This window comes from Monodelphis domestica, chromosome 7 (assembly GCF_027887165.1).
Source record: "Monodelphis domestica isolate mMonDom1 chromosome 7, mMonDom1.pri, whole genome shotgun sequence".
Taxonomy (NCBI): domain Eukaryota; kingdom Metazoa; phylum Chordata; class Mammalia; order Didelphimorphia; family Didelphidae; genus Monodelphis; species Monodelphis domestica.
The window spans coordinates 92,916,636-92,938,943 of record NC_077233.1 but is presented as its reverse complement, the minus strand read 5'-3'; the positions used below and the strand labels follow the sequence as shown (position 1 = coordinate 92,938,943).

At 35.8% G+C, this 22,308-nt stretch overlaps 1 protein-coding gene across 1 annotated transcript in view; it reads right to left on the bottom strand.

Annotated features, from left to right (window-relative positions):
- The window catches only part of PRKAR2A (protein kinase cAMP-dependent type II regulatory subunit alpha), a 154,355-nt gene that overhangs the window by 8,506 nt on the left and 123,541 nt on the right, over nucleotides 1–22,308 (bottom strand). The window contains exons 7-9 of the mRNA XM_007499823.3: nucleotides 21,273–21,374; nucleotides 15,918–15,992; nucleotides 10,138–10,203 (exon numbers count right to left, since the gene is read on the bottom strand). Of these exons, the coding sequence (XP_007499885.1) occupies nucleotides 10,138–10,203; nucleotides 15,918–15,992; nucleotides 21,273–21,374 (243 nt within the window). The remainder of the gene's footprint in view (nucleotides 1–10,137; nucleotides 10,204–15,917; nucleotides 15,993–21,272; nucleotides 21,375–22,308) is intronic.

Below are 22,308 nucleotides of genomic sequence, written 5' to 3'. Positions count from 1 at the left end.
GGAGGCAGAGATGAAGGCAAAGAGTACTAGCATGGAGGACAGTCAGTAAAAATGCCGGGAACTGGGAGGAGCATTTGTGTGTGAAGAACCATAAGAAGTCCAATGCCACCAGATAACAGAATATTGGGGGGAGGGGGGAGAAGCAAGGTGGGCCCAGGTTGTGAAAGGTTTTAAAAGCTAAAGAGGAGCTTGATCCTGAAAGTAATAAGAAATCATGGAAATTTACTGAGGAGGTACATGAAATGGCCAAATCTCCACTTTTGAAATTTCACAGTTTTGAAATTTGAGTGAAGGATAAGGCCTGGAGAATTGTGGTAACAAAGTCAAAAGGAAAGAATAAGAAATATTACAAGATTAAAATGACAGGACCTAGCAACTGACTGGATATGGGGAAGGGGATATGAGAGAGAATGAAAAATTGATGATATATACATTGTAAACATAGGTGACTGGGAAGATGTTAGTACTCCTGACAGTAAAAGGAAAGTTGGAAGATTAGCCATACTAAATCTCAAAGTGTACAACAAAACACTTATCATCAAAAGAGACAAAACGGTGGATCAGTGAAATAGATTAAGTTATCCAGTTTTTGATAAACCCAAAGATCCACTTGGAACAAGAACTCACAATTTGATAAAAACTGCTGGAAAAACTAGAAAACAGCTTGACAGAAACTAGGTATAGATCAGTATCTCACACTGTATAACAAGATAAAATCAAAATAGTTGCATGATTTAGACATAAAAGCAAATCAGGTGAGCAAGAAAACCTGTCAGATCTATGGCCAAGGGAAGAATTTAAACAAGAGATAAGGAGCATTATAAGATGCAAGATGGATAATTTTGATTACATCAAATTTAAATGTAAATTTTTTTTGCACAAATGAAACCAATATAGCCATGAGTAGAAGGAAGGCAAAAAACTGAGGAAAAGTTTTTATAGGAAATACCTCATATAAAGGCCTCATTTCTCAATTATATAGAGAACTGCATCAAAATTGATAAGAATACAAGTCATTCACCAATTGATGAATGGTCAAAAGATATAAACAGGAAGTTTCAGATAGAGAAATCAAAGTCATCAATAGACATGAAAAAATACACTACTGATTAGAGATATGCAAATTAAAACAATTCTGAGGTAACTACCTCACACTTATCAGATTGGTTAATATAACAGAAAAGGAAAATGATAAATGTTGGAGGAGACCTAGGAAAAATGGAACACTAATGCACTATTGGTGAAGTTATGAACCGGTCTAACCATTCTAGAGAACAATTTGGAACTATTCCTAAAAGACTATAAAACTATGCATACTCTTTGACCTTATAATACCAGCACTAGGTTTATATCCCATAGTATGGGGGGGGGGGGAGGAAAAGGACCTATATGTAAAAAAATATTTATAGTAGCTCTTTTTTTGTGGTAGTAAAGAATGGGAAATTGGGGATATAGCTGAACAAGTTCTGGCATGATTGTGGAGTACTATTTTACTATAAGAAATGATAAGCAGGAAGTGGAGCCAAGATGGTGAAGTAGAAGCATGGAAAGCTACAACCACTATGAGAATTCTCTCTAACCAACCTTAAAATAATGATTCAAAATGAGTACTGAAACAACTTTCCTGCAGAAAACAACTTATAAGGTCTATGTCTTTTTTTTCCCCTTTTGGTCTATTGGATGAGTCAACCCAACTTTTTCTCGGGAGGTTTAGGCTGCCAAAGTCTGAGTTCCCCACCAAACTTGAGGAGGCAAAAGGGTTTAGACAGAGACCGGGATCCCCTTTCCCCACTTTCCTTTCCCATTCTTTCCCTGCCAGTTAATTCCTTTGTATTCCCCAGATTGAGTTGATATTAAAATAGTTATCTTTTCCCTAAGCTGTGAATCAAGTGTGAGTGAACAGATCAAGGGGAGATCCTCTGGTCTCAAGTAGTAGAAGGGGTATGAGAGGGAGAAGAGCAAATCTGGGAGAGCAGCTATAGCTAAGGAGGGAAGGCAGAAGGGGGAAAATCTTCAAACCCTCTCTCCTCTCTCTAAGCAATCCTAAACATCAGCTGTCTTCCCTGAACCCCATTTTGAGAAGGGAAGTCTCCACTCTTCTCTCTATTCTGAAAAACTGAACCCCTTGATTTCAGAGGACAGTGCCGTGTGCAGCAAAGTCACATAGCCAACAGCAAGGCAACACCAAGGAGTACCAGTACAAACCAAAAGCCAAGCTCCTCCAAATCCACATCTACTGTTCCAGGTTCTGGACATGGACCCAAGTCAACTTTGAAACCTTGCCTAAACCAACAGCAGAGCATTCCATACCTATCCCTTGAAGTTCCAAGCCTCAGTGCAAATCTACAGTGAGGCCCCAAGCTCTAGTGCAAAGCAGTCCATGGTGCACCTGGCCAGGGCAGGTCTAAGAGGAGGCCCAGAGCCCCTACTTAAGCCTGCAGTGAGGCCCCAAACTCTATTGCAGGCCAATCCATAGTGTGCCTGGCTGGTGTAAATCCAAAGCATGGCCCAGAGCCCTGCCCAAACCTGCATAGGGGCCCGAAGAAGTCCCAGTCCAAAGCAGTCCACAGTATACCTCATCTGTGTAAGCCCATTGTGAAGCCCTGAGCCCCTCCTCAGGTTTGAGGTGAGGCCCTAAGCTACAGCTCAAGGTAGCTTATAATGCTCTGAACATTGGAAACTATCAGTAGTCCCTAGAGGAGCCTGAATTAGCAGTGAGAGTTTCAGAGTTCCCAACCCACAGGCTTCCACCTTGGAAAAACTGAAACTTGCAGAAACTCAGAACTAAAACTTAGAATAACAGCAAGGAAAAACTTAAGTTTAAGAGAGTGTTTCTTCTACTCTGAGAACAGAACCCACCTGTAAGATAAAAGTTTAAAAAAAAGTCCAGGAAAATGAACAAACAGTAAAAAAAAAAAATATATATATATATATAATACATATATATATATATATATATATATATATAAACACCTAACAATAGAAAATTATTATTAAGCAGGGCACAGACTCAGAAGGTGACAATGAGATCAAAGCAACCATGTGCAAAACTTAAAAGAATAATGGAAATTGGACTCAAACTCTGGAAGTGTTAAAAAGTCAAGTAAGATAGAAGAAAAATGGGGAAGAGAAATTAAAGTAATGCAAGAAGAAAATAATTTAAAAAGCAGAATTGACATATATCTATATATATATATATATAAAATAATGGAAAAGGAGGTACAAAAATCTAATGAAGAAAAGAGGTTCATAAAAAGGAGAAATTGACCAAATGGAAAAGAAAATAATAAGTGGGAAAATAGAAGCTAATGACTTCATGAGACATTAAGAAAAAATAAAAACAAAATCAGAATGAAAAATAGAAGAAAATATGAAATATCTCATCAAAAAAACAACTGCCCTGGAAAACAGATCAAGGAGAGACAATCTAAGAGTTATTGGACTACTTGAAAGTCATGATTTTTAAAAAAGCCTAAACATCATATTATAAGAAATTATCAAAGAAAACTGTTATTCTTGAATAAGAGGATAAAATAGAAATGGAAAGAATTCAAAGATCACCTACTGAAATAAATCTCAATCTCAAATGACAACTCTTAGGAACATTATAGCTAAATTCAAGAGTTCTCAGGTCAAGGAGAAAATACTTCAAGCAGCCATAAAGAAACAACTGAAAAAGCATGGAGTTCCAGTCACCATTACATAGGACAGTGATGGGCAACCTTTTGAGCTCGGTGTGTCAAAATTCGCCAAAAAACTAAGCATAATTCAGGTGGTGTGTCATTTTGAGAAAAAAAAAAAACAAACCAAACCATAATTTTGCGATATATTTATAGTTTAAATAACAAAAATGTATAATTATAATATATAACTGTATTTAATAATCCCAAAACTAATTATTTAACCTACCTGCTTAGTGACTTCTTAGTTCATCTGTCAGTTGGTTTCTTTTGTTGGTCTTGGTATTATTTAACTTATGTGGGGTGCCATGAATTAATATAAGTGAGGGGAAGGGGGGAATTCTTTAACTAACCTGCCTAATAGTGACTTTTTTGTTGCTGAATTTCATTGGCTAAATCTTCAATTGAAGGTTGGTATTCTGTACACTTCAAGCCTAAGCAAGAGCTACTAACTTCATCTGTCAATCTATTTCTTTTGTTGGTTTTGGTATTATTTAATTCTGAGAATAAAGTCTCATAAAAGTACAAAGAGGGAAAAATTGTGAGTAAAGTCATTGCTATATTTTTCAGGGTGCTAAAAGTATTTGGTAATCAGTTCTAGGCACTCTTCCATTACATGTGGACCAGAGCCCCTCACATTGGCTGGCCCGGGGGTGTTGTGAGAGTGCCAGCCTGCCTGCGCGTTCCTCCTCCCAGCCCCTGCAGGAGCCCCACAGGCCCCAGCTGCCAGGCGCTCACCGCCTACTGCTCACCCCCTACTGCTCACCCCCCCACCCTTGCAACCAGTGAGTGGATCAGCCCTCCCCCCATCCCCCTGGGCCAGGGCATGGCCACTGCCACAGCAACAGGTGCACAGTTCCCGAGCCCCGAGGCATGCTGAGCATGCATGTGGCCATGTGTCATAGAAAATGGCTACATGTGTCAGTGCTGACACATGTCATAGGTTCGCCATCACTGACATAGGAATTTATCTACATTAAAGGATAAGAAGGCTTAGAATATGATATTCCAGAAAGCAAGAGAACAAGGTTTATAACCAATTATTAACTATTAAACAAAACTGAGTATATTATTTCGGGGGTGGTGGTGCTGGTAAAAATGGTCATTTCATAAAATAGAAGACTTCCAAGCATTCCTGATGAAAAGACCAAACATCAACAGAAAATCTGATGTTCAAATATAAGACTCAAGAGCAGCATAAGAAAATAAATAAGAAAGAAAACATTTTAAGGGTTCAACAAGGTCAAACTTTTATATTACTACATGGAAAGATGATATTTTTAACTTTAAAATTTTTATCATTAGAGCAGTTAGAATATATTACATAAGAGGTGCAAGAATAATCTGATTAGGATGGCATGAAAAGAAAAAAACAAAATCAAGGGGATGAAAAAGAGGATTACACTAAGAGAAAGGGAAAAGAGGTAGAATGGGGTAAATTATCTCACCTAAAGAAGTGTGGAAAAAACTATTACAGCAGAGGGGAGGATGAGGATGGTGATGGGCAATGTTTAAACCTTAATCTCACTGGTATTGGCTCAGAGAGAGAAAATGACCATACTCATTTGGGTTTAGAATCCTATCTTACCCTATAAAGAAGTAGGAGGGCAATAAGAGAAAGGTGGTAACAGAATGGAGGGGAAGTAATGAGGTGATTAACAAAACTTTTGAGAGAAAGGGTAGAATGAAAGAAGAGAAAAAGAGCAGGATCAAAAGGGGAAAATAAGGAGAGGAATACAGAGATGGTAATCATAACTGATGGGAATGGGTTGAACTCACCATAAAATGGAAACAGATAGAGTGAATACAAAACCTGAATCCTATGATATGTTGTTTACAAAAAATGATCTGAGACAGAGAGACACAGAGAGTGAAGGTACAGGGCTAGAGCAGAATCTCTTTTGCTTCAGCTAAAGTAAAAAAAGCAGGAATAGCAATCATAATCTCAGACAAAGCTAAAGAAAAAAATAGATCTAATTAAAAGAAATAATGAAGGAAATTACAGCTTGATAAAAGGTAATATAGACAATGGAGTAATATCAATATCAAACATATGTAATCACCAAATGGTAAGACCTTGCATTTTTAAAGGAGAAATTAAATGACCTTCAGAAGGAGACAGTAAAATTATACTGGTGGAAGACAAAGCCTCCATCTCTCAGAACTAGATAAATCTAATAAAAAATAAACAAGAAAGAAATAAAGCAAGTGAATGAAATTTTAGAAAAGTTAGATTTGATAGCTGTAGAAAAATGAATATGGATAAAAAGGAATATAATTTCTTTTCAGCAGTACATGGGACCTACACAAAAACAGATCATGTACTAGGGCATAAAAATTTCATAATCAAAAGTAGGAAAAATAAATACATTCTTTTCAGATCATAATTCAATAAAAATTATGAACAGTAAGGGTCCATGGAAAGAAAAATAAAAAAATTAATCAGAAACTAAATAAATAATCTAATTCTAAAAAAGGGATGGGTCAAAGAACAAATTATAGTATTGTTATTAAAGAGAATGATAATGAAGAGACAAAAATATCAAAATTTATGAGATATAGCCAAAACAGTACTGGGGGGGGGGAAATTAATCTCTCTGAATGCTTACATCAATAAAATAGAGAAAAAGCAAATCAGTGAACTGGGCATGCAACAAATAAAACAAGAAAAAGAACAAACTAGAAATCCCCAATTGACTAAACTGGAAATCCTAAAAATCAAAGGAGGAATTAATAAAAGTGAAAGTAAGAGAACTATTGAACTAATAAATAAAATAAGACTAGGAGTTGGTTTTATGAAAAAAATAAAAATGTAGCATTGATTAATTCAATTAAAAAAAGGAAAGAAAAAATCAAATTACCAGTATCAAAAATGAAAAGGGTAAAACTCATCACCCATGAAGAGGAAATTAAAGTAATCATTAGGAATTATTCTGTCCAATTATATGACAATAAATCTGACAATCTAGGTAAAATGGATGAATATTTACAAAAATATAAATTGTCCAGACTAACAAAAGAGGAAATAGAATATTTAAATACTCCTATCTCAGAAAAAGATATTGAATAAGCCTCCAAAGAATTCCCTAAGAAAAATCCCCAGGGCCAGATGGATTCACAAATGAATTCTAACTATGTGGCAAAATAGACAAAGGAGTCCTACAAAATTCTTTTGATATTGCAAATACAGTGCTGATATCTAAGCCAGGAAGAGCAAAAACAGCAAAAGGAAAATATAGACTAATTTTCTTAATGAATATCAATGTAAATATCTTAAATAAAATATAAACAAAGAGACTATAGTAATATATCACAAGAATCATTCACTATAATGTGGGATTTATAATACCAGGAATGAAAGGCTGATTTATTATTAGGAAACTATCAGCTTAACTGACCGTATCAATAACCAAAATGACAGAAATCACATGATTATCTCAATAGACATAAAAAAGTCTTTGACAAAATATAACACCCATTCCTCTTAAAAACACTAGAAAGAGGGGGCAGCTGGGTAGCTCAATGGATTGAGAGCCAGGCCTAGAGATGGGAGGTCCTAGGTTCAAATCTGACCTCAGATTCTTCCTAGCTGTGTGACCCTGGGCAAGTCACTTAACCCCCATTGCCTAGCCCTTACCACTCTTCTGCCTTGGAACCAATACACAGTATTGATTCTAAGACAGAAGATAAGGGTCTAAAAAAAACCCCAAACACTAGAAAGCATAGGAATAAATGGGTCATTCCTTTAAATTATAAGTGGTACCTACCTAAAACCATTGGCAAGTGTCACCCACAATGGGGTTAAGTTAGAAGCCTTCACAGTAAGATCAGGGAAGCAAGGATATCAATAATCATTACTATTATTTAATACTGTACTAGAAATGCTAGCTTTAGTGATAAGAAAAAGAAATTGAAGGAATTAAAGTAGGCAATGAGGAAACTAAACTATCACTCTTTGCAGATGATATGATGGTATACTTAGAGAATCCTAGAGAATCAGCTAAAAAACTAGTTGAAATAATTAATAGCTTTAGTAAAGTTGCAGGATACAAAATAAAACCACACAAATCATTGGTATTTATGTATATTTCCAACAAAGCTTGGCAGCAAGAATTAGAAAAAGAAACTCCATTTAAAATCACTCTAGAAAATATAAAATACCTGGGAAGCTATTTGCCAAGACAAATGCAGGAATTATATGAACACAATTACAAAACACTTTTTAAACAAATAAAGTTAGATCTAAACAACTGGAAAAATATTATTTGCTCATGGGTAGGCTGAACTAATATAATAAAAATGACAATCCTCCCTAAATTAATTTACTTAATCAAACTACCAAAAAACTTTTTAAGAAAAAAATAACCAAATTCATCTGGAAGAACAAAAGGTCAAGAATATCAAGGGAACTAATCAAAAAAATTGTGAAGGATGGTGGCCTAGAGGTACCAGTTCTTAAATTGTACTGTAAAGTAGTAATCATCAAAGCAATCTGGTACTGGCTAAAAAATAGAAGGGTGGATTGATGGAATAGATTTAGGAGTAAATGACCTCAGTAATCTAGTATATGATAAACCCGAAGATCCTAGCTTTTGGGATAAGAATTCACTATTGACAAAAACTGCTGGGAAAATTGGAAAACAGTATGGCAAAAATTAGGTTTCAGTCAGTATATCACACTCTATTCCAAGATAAGGTCAAAATGACTTAAATATGTTCAATATTGATTTGATTTACAAGGTCAAAATAAAGTCAACGTGACTTAAAAATAGTGATATTATAAAAAAAATTAGGGGAATATAGGATAATTTACCTGCTAGATCTATGGAGAAGGAAAAAAATTCATAACTAAACTAGAGATAGAGAACATTATAAGATATAAAATGAATAGCTTTGATTATATTAAATTAAAAAGGTTTGATACAAATAAAACCAATGCAACAAAGATTAGAAAGGAAGCAACAAACTGGAAAAAATTTTTTATAACAAATTTCTCTGATAAAGGTCTCATTTCTCAAATAAATAGAACCAAGTCAAATTTAGAAGAATCAAAGTCATTCTCCAATTGATTAGTGGTCAAAGGATATGAAAAAATAACTCTAAATTCCTTGTGATTAGAGAAATGAAAATTAAAACAAATCTGAGGTACTACCTCATACCTATCACATTGGTCAATATGACAGTAAAAGAAAGTGATAAATGTTGGAGGGGATAGGGCAAAATTGGGACATTAATGCACTGCCAGTGAAGTTGTAAACTGATCTAACCATCCTGGAGGGCAATTTGGAATCATGTCCAGGAGGCTATAAAACAATGCAAATACCCTTTGGATCTAGTAATACCACTACCAGGTCTATATCCCAAAGAGATAAACAAAAATGGGAAAGGACCTGTTTGTTAAAAAATATTTATAGTTGCTCTCTTTGTGGTAGCAAAGAATTGGAAGCTAAAGGGATGTCCCTCAACTGGGGAATGGTTGAACAAATTGAGGTATATGATGATGATGCAATACTATTATGATATAAGGAATGATGAATAGGATGATTTTAGAAAGAGCTAGAAAGACCTATATGAACTGATGCAGAGTGAAATCAGCAGAACCAGGAAATCACTGTACACAGTAACAGCAATAGTGTGAAATAATCAAATGTGACAGACCTTGCTATTAACAGCAATCCAATGATCCAAACAATTCTGAGGGACTTATGAAAAAGAATTCTATCCACATCCAGAGAAAGAACTGTTGCTTTAAATAATCACTCTAGTGCAAATATTAATAATATGGAAATAGGTTTTGAACAATGATACATGTAAAACCTAGTGGAACTGCTCATTGGCTTTGGAAGGGGGAAGGAAGAGGGAAAGGAAAGAACATGAATTATGTAACTATGGAAAAATATTCAAAATTAACTAATTAAGTAAATTAAAAAGAAAAAACTGTTGGAATATGAATGCAGATGAAAACTTATGATTTATCACTTATTTGGGTATATTTTGGAGGGTTTTAGTTTCATAAGATTATTTACTTACAAAAATGAATAATAGGAAATATGTTTTGCATGATAATATATGTATAACCCAGATTGAATTGCTTGCTGGCTCCAAGAGGGGGGGAAGGAAGAAGGGAAGGAGACAATTTGGATCATATAACTTCAGGAAACTCATGTTTAAATTTGTTATTAAAAAAAAAAAGAAAAGAAAATGCAGTCTGAACTTTTCTATTGGAATCTGCCTTTCAATTCAAGAAAGGAAAATAATATCTCTAAATCAGTAACCAAAATATATATAGGAAAAATAAGATGATTACTGGAATTTGTCACTTTCTTAGAACTGGACAATTCTGGAAAATAATGCACATCTGAAATTATGTGTATTGCTAACTTCTTGTCTCATCTAAACTGGATCCACTATTATTTAAAATTTCAGTAAAATGACATAAGATTCTATTTGAACTTACCTTGCTTTTAATCAGGATTTTCACTTCTCCAGACTCCACAATATAAAAACTTTCTGCTTTATCACCCTACAATTTGGGGAAGAGAAATGAGAAACAAAAATCATATTTATTATTGCACTATAGAATATAGTCTCATCCTAATTTATTATATACTTCACATCCTACTGATAACATTTTTCACAGGACAATGAATTAAGATTCCTAAATGAGAGATTCTTTTACCTCATTTTTCTTTAAATCCTTACCTTCCACCTTAGAATCACTACTGTGTATTGGTTTTAAGGCAAAAGAGTGGTAAGGGCTAGGCAATGGGGATTAAGTGACTTGCCCAGGGTCACACAGCTGGGAAGAGTCTGAGGCCAGATTTGAACCTAGGACCTCCCATCTCTAGGCCTGGCTCTCAATCCACTGAGTCACCCAGCTGCCCCACCCCTACCCCATTCTTAAAAACAAAACAAAACAAAACTCATCAGTTGTAATCTGAAGGTGGTTTCCTTAGGTTTCCTATAGTACTTCGTTCAATTGCTTTTGGGTTTTGTGAACCCAATCTATTCCATTGTTTTTAACAAGTACCAGATGGTTTTGATGATTACTGTTTTGTTAATATAGTCAGAAATTTAGTCCTTTTAGGCCCTCTTCTTTCTTGCTTTAAAAAAATTTCCCTTAAGAATCTTAAACTTTTGTTTGAGAAATCCTTTAATCCTTTAAGTTAAATTTTGATGACTTACCAACCTGTTAAGTTAGTTCTGGTACTTGTAATTTTTATTAATATTGGTATAACCAAATAAGAAGAATTAATATCTCTATAATTCATTATGGCCTATATGCGTCTTTCAAAATTGCTTCACTTCCCAGAGTTGTTGTGAGGATCAATGAAATAAATTTATGAAGCATTTAGCCCAGTGCCTGGCACATAGTAGATACCATGTAAATGTTAGTTATAATCATTATTGTTCTTGATATTTTCATCTACTGCTTCATTTCTTCTAGCCACTCTAACACTTGTGCACAAGATATTTTTCACTGGAGGCACTGCTTATTGTTGTTGTAGATAACTATGTCCTTCTGGGCTTATCTCTTAACCTATCTTCATGATATTTGGCACATTCTTTTGCTTACTCTTCCAGATTCAGTGTCTAGATTGGGACTTTTTATATAAAAGTCGCATCCCCTCTTTTCCCTACCACTTCCACTGGCTCTTGGATAGATAAGGGAGGCCCTGTTTTGTCCTGTCTTCTTTGCAGACTAAAACCTACTGCCCTTTTGGATGGGATGGCTGATGCTAGGCTTCCATCCTATTGTTTGATACCTACCTTCTATCTCATTATACTGGTGACCAAGTGTGATTGTTGGATTCAGTCCATTCCATTTCCTCCTAGAATAATCTCAAGATGGAACATGGTTCCTTACCCCTGCTGTAACTCTGATAAGATCCAGTTGGATTTTGAAGGTCTCACTGGTTTCAAACCTCTTGAAAGAAATCCCTGACATACATTCTATGACTGGATTGGTATTGTCTCCTGCTATAAATCCCAAGAGTGTACAGTTAAACCCTGTTTCTCTTTGTAGTGATTTTTGGGGGTTAGCTCTGTCTGTTACTTCTGTTTTGAAAGGTCAAAGTCATAGATCTGCTCAGGCTTTTGGTCCTGATCACCAGACATCATTCTAGTTTCTAGGATGTTCCTGGAACATACACATATTCATGGTATCAGCAATTTTACTAGCAATTTTTTTAATAGCAATTTACTAGAGTACAAGTTGGCTTTCCTGATGTAGCTTCCTCTTCCCAAGCCCATAACTTCAGGTCTTTTTAACAGACCTTGTACTGCTTTTTCAATGAAACTTCTTTACTAGCTATCTGTAGGCAAAAGCCATCTTTCTCCTCAATTCTGGATTAGAATGGAGGAGTTTGGTTTATTTGATAACTGCTCTGTCTAGCGCCCTATTTAGATTGCTTGGGTTTATGTGGGAAGGTAGGCACTTCAATAACCTCTCATTACCAAGTAGTTTTGATGATTTATGCTTTTTAATATAATTTGAGGTCTGGAAGTGATAATTGCTCTTCATTCTTACATGTTTTCCCTTTTATTAAGATACATTTTATTTTATTCATTATATGCAATAACATTTTTCAACATTTTCTCATTTTCTGCCATTTCCTTTCATGTTCTAGACTGTTTGTAAAGATAAGAATACAAATTAAAACAATTCTAATGTTTCACCTCATAATCAAGAAAATGGCAAAGACAAAAGGTAGGAATAAAACCAATTATTGTAGGGGCTACTTAAACACAACTATTCCACTGCTGGTGGAATTGTGACTTGGTCTAACCATTCCAGAAAGCAATTCATTATTATGCTAAAAAATCTCTCTGTTGCCAGCTCTTGCTGCTTTACCTTCACAACAGCTCTAATATATGCCCTTTTCCCTTTACTCACACAGCTGCTATCCCTAGCTCACTTCTTCCCTGAACTGCTATAGTAGCTGAACTGGTCAACTGGTCTCCTGGTCTCCTGGCCTCTGGCCTCTTCTCATGCCAGTTCATCCTCTGCCAGCTAGCTGCTAAGGTAATTCTTCTAAAGCTTAAGTCTGATCAATGTCACTAATTCCTCTCCTTTCCCTCCAGTGTTTTCCTATTACTTCAGGATTAAATATAAATTTTGTTCCTTGTTCTTTATAAGCTTCAGAAAACAGCATCTTCCTATTCATCTTCTTATACTTAACTTTCTTCCAATCCAGCCACACAGGCTACTTGTAGCAGCTTGACTATATTTCTGTACCTTTGCACTGGCTGCCCCCTATGCCTGAAATGCTTATCTCTCACCTCCACTGCTTAGTTTCCTTCCAGACACAGCTCAAGTCTGACTTTTTGCAGCAAATGCTAGTGTCCTTCCCAGTCCTCCTCATTACTAGTGCCTTTCCCTTTCAGATTGTTGTCCTTCCACTTATTCTGTATGTATATTTATGTACTTTACTTTTACATGTTGACTTCATTAGATTGCACACTCCTTGAGGACTGGTCTGTTTTTGCTTTTCTTTGTATACCTGCACTTAGCAGAGTGACTGGAACATAGTTACACTTAATAAATGCTTAATAACTGACAATCTAACTGATAAAATGTACACATATTTTAATAATGATCCCACTCCTAAGCATGTATATGACAAAGAAAGTAAAATAAAAAAGTCAAAATACTCTTACAAGGCCTTTTATGGTAGCTAAGAATTGGAAACAAAGAAATCAACAGAAACTAGGTAACTGTTTCTATTTCTCACTATAGAATCTAATTACTGCACACTGCACATGTTTCAGACTTTTTTGAAACATTGATCAGTAATGTTTTTTAAAAATCTTTTGTCTTAAAAATACAATTTGTTATATATGGAATAGGGGTTAGGGAGAAAAGGGATAATAGAGTATAATATGGTGATGTGAAAAATAAAAGACACTATTAAAAATAAAGAAAGTAATAATATTTGCCCCAGTATTGGGGGTCCTAAAGTAGATGGGGTAGGAGAGAAAGAGTTTCTCTTTTTCTAAGTGAATGGCTAGGAAATGGATGATTTACCTTTACTACATTCTTACATTTTTCTAACCATCCTCTCCTAAGACTCCCCTGGGTCCGCATGCTACTCTAAGGTCTCTATCTAACTAGAGTTTAAGTGAGGGATGATATGGTCTGACCTGTGCTAAAGGAAAATCACTCTGGTGGTTGAATGGAGGATAGACTGGGGTGGGGAAGAGACTTATGACAGGCAGACCCATCAGTAATCTATTTAAATAGTTTGGGTGTGTGAGGGCCTGAATCAAGATGGTGGCAGGTCGGAGAGAATGGGGAAGTATAGGAGAGATATTACAAAACTGAAATCAAAAGGCCTTAGCAATAGCTTGGATATGAGGGTTGAAGAATAGTAAATAATCGAGGAGGACTCTTAGGTTGTGACCCTGAGGGAATGGGAGAATGCCAGATGACAATTATGAGACTGCTTTATCTCAGAGGCAATAGAGAACCACAAAGTTTGAGTTGAGAATTACAGAGGGTCAGATGTGTTTTTAAGGAAAATACTTTAGCAGCTATATGAAAGATTGATTGTTGTCCTCTACAGTAATAGGAAAGATTCAATGGGGTAAGATTCAAGAGGAAAGATGAGCTGTTTTGAACATACTGAATTTAAGATGTCCACTGAACATCTAATATCCAATGTCTGAAAGGCAGGTGAAGATGGAAGACTAGAATCAGTAGAAAGGTAGGAGGAAATAGGCCAATTTGAAAACTGTCACCATAGAGATGGTAATTAAATCCACAGAAGGTAATGAGAGCAACCATAAAAATAATACAAAGGAAGAAGAGAAGAGGGTCAAAGATAGAACCCTGTCAGACACCTATAGTTACAGAGGGTAATCTGGAAGAAGATTCAGCAAAGACAACAGAGGAAGGGTCAGATAGGCAGCAGGAAAACCAAGAGAGAGATATATCCCCAAACCTAAAGTATCAGATACTAGCTCTCTTCTTATGGGTCCTTGTGATACTACCCATTTACAATTCTACTGTGGGAACAGCATAAGAAGATCAGGGGCTTTCCATCAAGCAAGGCTTTGTTGCCTGTTTGACCACTGCTTCTCAGTATCCTTTGCAAGATCATCATTCATCATGTTCCTTACTGTTGTACCTGAAGATTATCTTAGACCTTGTCTCTTTATAATCTCCCTCAGTAACCAGACTCCTATAGGTTTGATTATAATCCCTATGCAACAGATCTACATATGTTGCCTCTATCTCTTTCCTGAGCTCCAGTCCTGCATCACCAACTCCCTAATGGATAAATCAAATTCATCACATCCAAAATAAAATGATCTTTCCCTCCATATCCACCCCTCTACCAAATGTTTCTATTTCTGCAGAGGACATCATCATTCTTCCAGTTTCCTAGGTCATGGCATTATCCTTAACTCATCACTATTATTCACCCCACATATTCTATCACTCACAAATCTTGACATTATTATATTGACATTTCTTGAATTCATTCCTTTGTTACTACTCACATAGCCATCATTTTAGTTCAAGCCTCCCAAATGGTATTCCTGTCTCAAATTTTTTCCTACTTCAATCTATCCTCCATACAGCTGCCCCTCCCCTCAAATATTATCTTTGTAGAAGCTGTACTCAGATTTCAATGGCTTCCTACTCTCTTACTCAAACTTCAATGCTTCTAGAATAAAATATAAACTTGTTTATTTGGCTTATAAAACTCTTCAAGACCTGGATCCAGCCTGTTTTCCCAACTTTAACTTCCCATAATTGTCCTTTCCTCTGATTCTCATAACATAGCACTCCATCTCTTGCCTTTTCCATTCTAGGAATGCACTTCCTTTTGGCTCTGCCTCATAGAATTCCTCATCTATTTCAAGATTCAGTTCAAGTGTAAGTTTTTACATGAAGAACATCTTAATGTCTCAGTTTCTCTTGCTCTTGTCCTCTCTTAACTTTTTTTTGGTGTATAAATAACTTATATTTATCTTGTATTTATTCAGCATAGACATATATGTATATGTTACTCCACTGATAAGATATGAAGACCTTTTATCTCTCCTGAAAATACATGACCACAGAGATAGTTCGATTTTCCTTATCTGTGTCTCCCAGAGTGTTTGGAAACATTATGAATTCTTGATGATTGACTGATGAGATAAGTCTAAGAAAATCCCAGAAATATGATTAGACAATAGTCATTAAAATTAATGTTAAAGTCAGAAAGGAAATTCAAGCATGCTTACCTGAGCAATAATTTGTTCTCCATCTTTATAGTTCTTCTCACCTATTACATCCACAATCTTCATTCTTTCTGAAACCTGCAAAAGTCCATAATCCAGTTGTTATCAGACAACTCAACTGAAAAACATTGTGAGCCTTCATAAAATATAGAAATATATTAAAAATCCATGATCAATAAATGAGTTCAGGTGTAAAGAACAACAAAGAAAGGATTTCAGAATTGGAAAAAACTTTAGAGATCATCCAGTTAAAAGGTCATTTTATATATAAGGAGCAGAAAGGGATTTTCTTTTGGTGAAGTACAATGGAACATATTCATCCTATAGAAGACATTGGTATAAGGGTCAATGGTTCTCTTCCCAAAAGGATCTTTTTAGAAAGTCAGTTTCATTTTTGTAAAAAGGAGACCACTAGCAAGAACTACAAGGAAGAAATCATAATAGTACTCTAGTATATTACTTCTCAAGTCAATAAGCTGTAGATAATACGTGTGAATTTTAGATTTTCTATGCCTTGATTAGTTTTTAAAATCCTAACAAACAGGAACGTAAAGACCCCTACTTAAGGATTAAGTGTTGAGGGAATATGGCCTATGAGAGACATGTGCTATATAAGAAACAACTGACAGACCCCCAGGGCTGTCCTAAGTCAAGCTTAAGCTACATGAGAGATGCAGGAAGTGATGTAAAAAAGAGTCTATATATTTTGCAGCTCTTGCTCTTGCTGGGCTCTCTTTGGCGGCAGAGGCGTGATGTAAAGGTTAAAATTATGGTTGAGACTGAATGTAATAATTATTTTGGTCTCCAAGGATTTTATTTATAAAATCCTGATGAAACACCCAAGTCAGCTGGAAATTTTATGGTGATTTTATTGATAGTGGAGGAAATTAAGGAGAAGGAAAAAGGAAAGGAGTAGTTTTTCTCCCCCACGCCTGGCTAGTACCGAGTGGGGAGATTAGGAGATAAGGTTTTGGAGTATGAAGGAGGAAGGAGTCAGCTTGAACTCCAAAAAGGAAAGGGCTAAGCCAAGATGCCCAAACCTGAAATCAGCTCCAGGGCAAACTCACCACCAAACCCAGACAAAATAACTGCCACCACTCCAAGATTGTTGGAATGCCTAGCAAGCTGCCAGCCAGAGTTGCCTCTCCAGGGAAAGAGGAAGAGAGAGGAAGTGACATGCCTTATATAGATGGCTTTATATCACTTTCCTGTGTCTCATCTGTACCAATGATAGCTTAACTTGACTTAGGACAGCCCAGGGGTCTGGCCGCTTTTTCTGCACATGTCTGTTGAAGGCCATTTCCTCAGATAATTAAATCTTGAGAGTTTTGGTGCAGACCTTCCTAATCTTGTTAAACTAAGGAGGGTGGAGAAATGCAGGGCTCCCAAAACCTGATTCTGTTAGTCCAAGTATCTCTATTGTTATTGATTAGGAAATAGCTAAATGAGATCTTCTAAAGTATGGTCTGATTAGGATGGAATAGTTTTAAAATTCACCGTGGCTCTGGCAGCGTGCCAGGCGTCTTGGTGTTTTGGCATACTTGCAGCTCTTGTCCAGGTTTGGCGGTGAGTGTCTTTGGTGAGGCGACCGAGAGAAGCTCAATAGCGTGGGTCAGGTGAGGTGTCTTTCCTGAGCTCTCTCGGAGTTTAGGCTGATTCCTTTTTTTTTCCTTTACCTTTCCAAAAACACTATCCTCTTAGGAAGCTGAGCTAGTTTTTATCTTCTGAGGAGGCCTCATGCCTGAGTTCTCTGAACTCCCCTTGGCTTAGGCTAGGCTGGAGAAATCATACCCCTTTCCTTCTCTCTTCTTAATTCCTTTCCTCTATATTAATTAAACCACCATAAAATTCCCAAACTGACTTGAGCATCTTTATTGGGATTGAATTAAATCCCTGGCAGCCATTAGTATAATATATTAGTCAAAACCCCTAAATTTACCCCTTACATACCATTAAAAATATGAAGCCAGTTCATCCATTGTGGAATGGCTGAACAAATTGTGGTATATAATTGTGATGGAATACTACTGTGCTGTAAGGAATGATGAACAGGATGATTTCAGAAAGATCTGCAGGAACTGATGCAGAATGAAATAAGCAGAACCAGGAAAACATTGTATACAGGAACAGCAATACTGTGGAATGATTAATTGTGATAGACTTAGCTATTCTCAGCAATATAATGATCCAGGATAATTCTTTTTTTTTTTTAAACCCTTACCTTCTGTCTTGAAGTCAATACTGTGTATTGGCTCCAAGGCAGAAGAGTGGTAAGGGTTAGGCAATGGGGGTCAAGTGACTTGCCCAGGGTCACACAGCTGGGAAGTGTCTGAAGCCATATTTGAACCTAGGACCTCCCATCTCTAGGCCTGGCTCTCAATCCACTGAGCTACCCAGCTGCCCCCGATCCAGGACAATTCTGAGGGACTTGTATAAAAAAGAATGTTATACATATTCAGAGAAAGACCTGTGGGAGTCAGAATGCAGATGAAAGCATAGAATTTTTCAATTGTTTGTTTGGGTTTATGTTTTGGGATTTTATTTTTATAAGATTACTTACAAAAATGAACAATATGGAAATATGTTTTGCATGATAATACATGTTTAATACAGATTGAATTACCTGCCAGCATCAGGAGGGGATTGGGAAGGGAGAGAGGGAAGTAAGTTTGATCATATAACTTAGGAAAACTTATGGAATGTTAATACATGTAAATGGCCAAAAAAAAACAAACCAAAGAAAAGAAAAACAAGACATACAAAAATATGAGGCCAGTTTCTCTTTTAAATTTAGCTTTCTAGGTTTCTCTGAAATTTATGTTTGTATTTTAAAGTTTTGATCATCTGAGCAGAAGAAATAAAAAGTTCTCTGGGTCATTAAAGGTTACCTCTTTCCCCCTGAATTTATAGGAATTATATTCAGCTTTGCAGGGTGAACTATTCTTGGTTTTGAGCCTCTATCTTTTGTCTTTTGGAATATTATATCTCATTTTTTATTAAAAGTTGCCAGGTGTTATATGATCCTTACTCTGGGTTCCTTGTTACTTATCTGCTTCCTTCTGGATATTAACAGTATTTTTCTTTGATGTGGGAGCTCTGGATTTTGGCTATGACATCTCTGGAACTTTCAAGAAATTTATTAATAGTTTCTATTTTTGCCTTCTGGTTCTAGTATATCTGGGCAATTTTCATCTATAATTTTGTGAATAGTGATCAGGCATTTTTTTTTAATTTTTAAAATTTTATTTAATTAGATGATTTAGAATAATTTTCCATGGTTACAAGACTCATGTTCCTTCCCTCCCCTTCCCCCACTCCCTCCCATATATGACGCACAATTCCACTGGGTTTAACATGTGCCATTGATCAAGACCCATTTCCTTATTATTACAGGCTTTAAAAAAAAATATGCTTTTTAGCAAGTTCAATGACAATGATTTCTTCTTGCTGGTGGCCATCAGGCCACTATATCTGAAACAGTCACTCATGGAAACCCAAGGCTACAAAGTAGCCCCTAGCAAGGATGGAGACATCCACTCAGCCTCCCTCTGTGTGACTTCTCTCACTAACATCCTTTATTACTGGAATTGCTATGATTATTGTTCTCTCCCTAGCTTCAGGAAAAATAATATGAGAGTAAATGATCACAGGATTAATACTAATGTTCCACATTATCCCCCCAGAATATCACCAAAAGATCATACTTAACAAAATCAAACCTAAAGACTCTTATGGGTTAAACTTCCAAACAAGAATGCATTCAGAATTCCCCACCCCCATGTATAGAACAAATTCTCCTAAGCTAGTATATTAATCACTCTTCTGGGAGAGGCTGGTACATCATGCCTCAGGGACTTGTTTTACCAACTAAAACATAAGTAAGCCTCTCATAGGTCCCCCTCCCCCACCTTGTCTAAGGACCTTGTCTCATACTTCATTAAAAAAAAACAACAATAACAAACAACAAGCTGAGGCCATTCCTTGAATTCTCTCTTCTCTCCTCTTCATCATGCATCATTCAGATGTCTTCCTGTGCTATTTCCTTCATTCTTGTTTCTCATGAAGAGGTGACCCTTTTCTTTGCTAAAACAAAACTCATCTACATGCACCTTTGATTTTATTCATTCTGGTCTTTTCCTGTCATTCCCATACTTTCTCTAATCATCAATCTCCACAGCTATTGGTTCTTACCTACTGCCTACAAACATGTCCTTAACTCATCCCATTCTTAAAAAAAAAAAAAGTAAATAAAACAAAACCAAACCCTTCACTTGATCATCCTTGGCAACCTCCATCCCATATTTCTTCTTTTTTTCCTAGCTAACTCCCTGGGAAAGCTGTCATTACCTCCACTTATCCTTCTCCCATATAATTCTAAATCCTCTGTTTTTGCTTCCAGCAATCATTATTCAACTAAAACTGCTTCTTTTATGACTGCTATAAAAAAAATGAGAAAGATTTCAGAAAATGCTGGAAAGATCAGTAATACTGTATGATGATCAACTGTGAAAGACTTAGCTACTCTCAGAAATACAATGATCCTGGACAATTCTGAAAGACTTGAGGTGTTATCTACCTCCAGAGAAATAATTGTTGGAATTGGGTCCACATCAAAGCATACTATTTTTCACATTAGTTTATTTATGGTTTTATTCTGAGGTTTTTGTTTTCTGCAAGTATTCTCTTAAAACAATGACCAATATTAAAGTATGTTTTAGATGATAATACATATATAATACATATCAAATTGCTTACCATCTCTGAGAGGGGAGAGGTTTAAAGACCTTCACAACCTGGCCTGTTCCTGCCTCTCTAGTATTTAGATAATTTTCTTCAGCATACGTACTTGTTTATTCAGCGATACAGACCTTCTTGATAATTCCTCCCTCTTAATACTGTGCCTTTAAATGGTTGTCCCTTGGACTTGGAATGTTTTCAATCCTTACCTGTACCTTTTGCTTTTCTTGGCTTTCTTCAAGACTCAGCTTAATTCCTTTTTTGACAGTAGGATTTTCTCATTCTGCCTACTCTAAATTGCTTGTTCTATGGATATTTAATTTTTTACATTGTATCTATCTTGTATGTACAGAGTTGCTTGCAAACTGTCCAGCCCAATAGAATATGAGCCTTCTGAGGGCAGAGTGTTTTTGCCTTTTGTTGAATCCATAATCCTTACCATAGAGTCTGGCACATACTAAATCTTTAATAAATACTTGAAAAATATTTGTTACCTTTTGTTACACTTTACATGTTCTCTAAGGTAGAAAAATAAGTTTCCCCAAGGGCTTCTGCCAGTTACCAGGAATTAAAACATATCCACATGTCCTTTCCAAAGAATTTTGATAGGTGAGGCCTTACCTCTAGGGATTTTAGGAGGGGCACAGATTCAATAAACGATTCAAACATTTTCCTCTTCTTCGCATTGTTTTTCAATATGATTCTTCTGAATGTTATTCGGTCCTACAAGGAAAAATATAGAAATTCTAACTTTTACATGTAAATGTTAACATCCAGGCTTATGAATACAATTAATTGACCCTGCTGGATTTTGGGGAAACAGATGAACTACAAATAGTATTGAGTAAAATGATTGTTTATGAAAATATCACTTTAGTCATGGAGTGATCCTTGGAAGAAATATCAAAAGAGAGAAAAAAAACAAAAGTGTCTGTCAAGAGCTGAAAAACTTGGCAAATCTGTCATTTTGCCTACAGTTCATTGGGGTTCACTATATCAGCAATTATAATTTTGTGCATTACTATTGTAAAAAATGAAATACAAATAAAAAAACAAAATTAGACAACCCTAAACTTCTTTATCTAATGCTAATATGTTTGAAAAGAACCGAAGACACTTCAAATGAGGAGCTACTAGCTTCCATTTAGGAAAGAAGAAGTTACTTGGAGTAATAACCACTGTTCTCCCTATATCTTCTTTCTTCAGGAACACTAGGATACTAATGCCAATCAATTAACCTAACTATGAGCATTGGCTGAACATCTATGATATGTGATGTTATGAGGTCAAGGGGGATACAAAACTTCCTTGGTAGACTGAAAATTAAATTGGGTAACAAAGATACATATACAATACAAAAGCAACATAATTGTAACTGCCAAATGAATTGCTATGGGAATTGTGACAGAATCCTAATAGACTATGATGGAGAAAGAAGGTATTATGGTAGAAGCAATTGAATTAGGTATTAAAAAATAAATAAGATTCAGAGAGATGACAAGGGAGGCCCAGAATGAGCAAAGATAGAGAATCAGGAATGCCTATGCTATGTTTCGGTGAAAATGCTTTGTCCTGGTTAAATATGGAAAATGGAGGCCATATTAAAAAAATATGAAAAATATAGACTCTATAAAGGCTAAAGTCTAAGCCTTTCTGA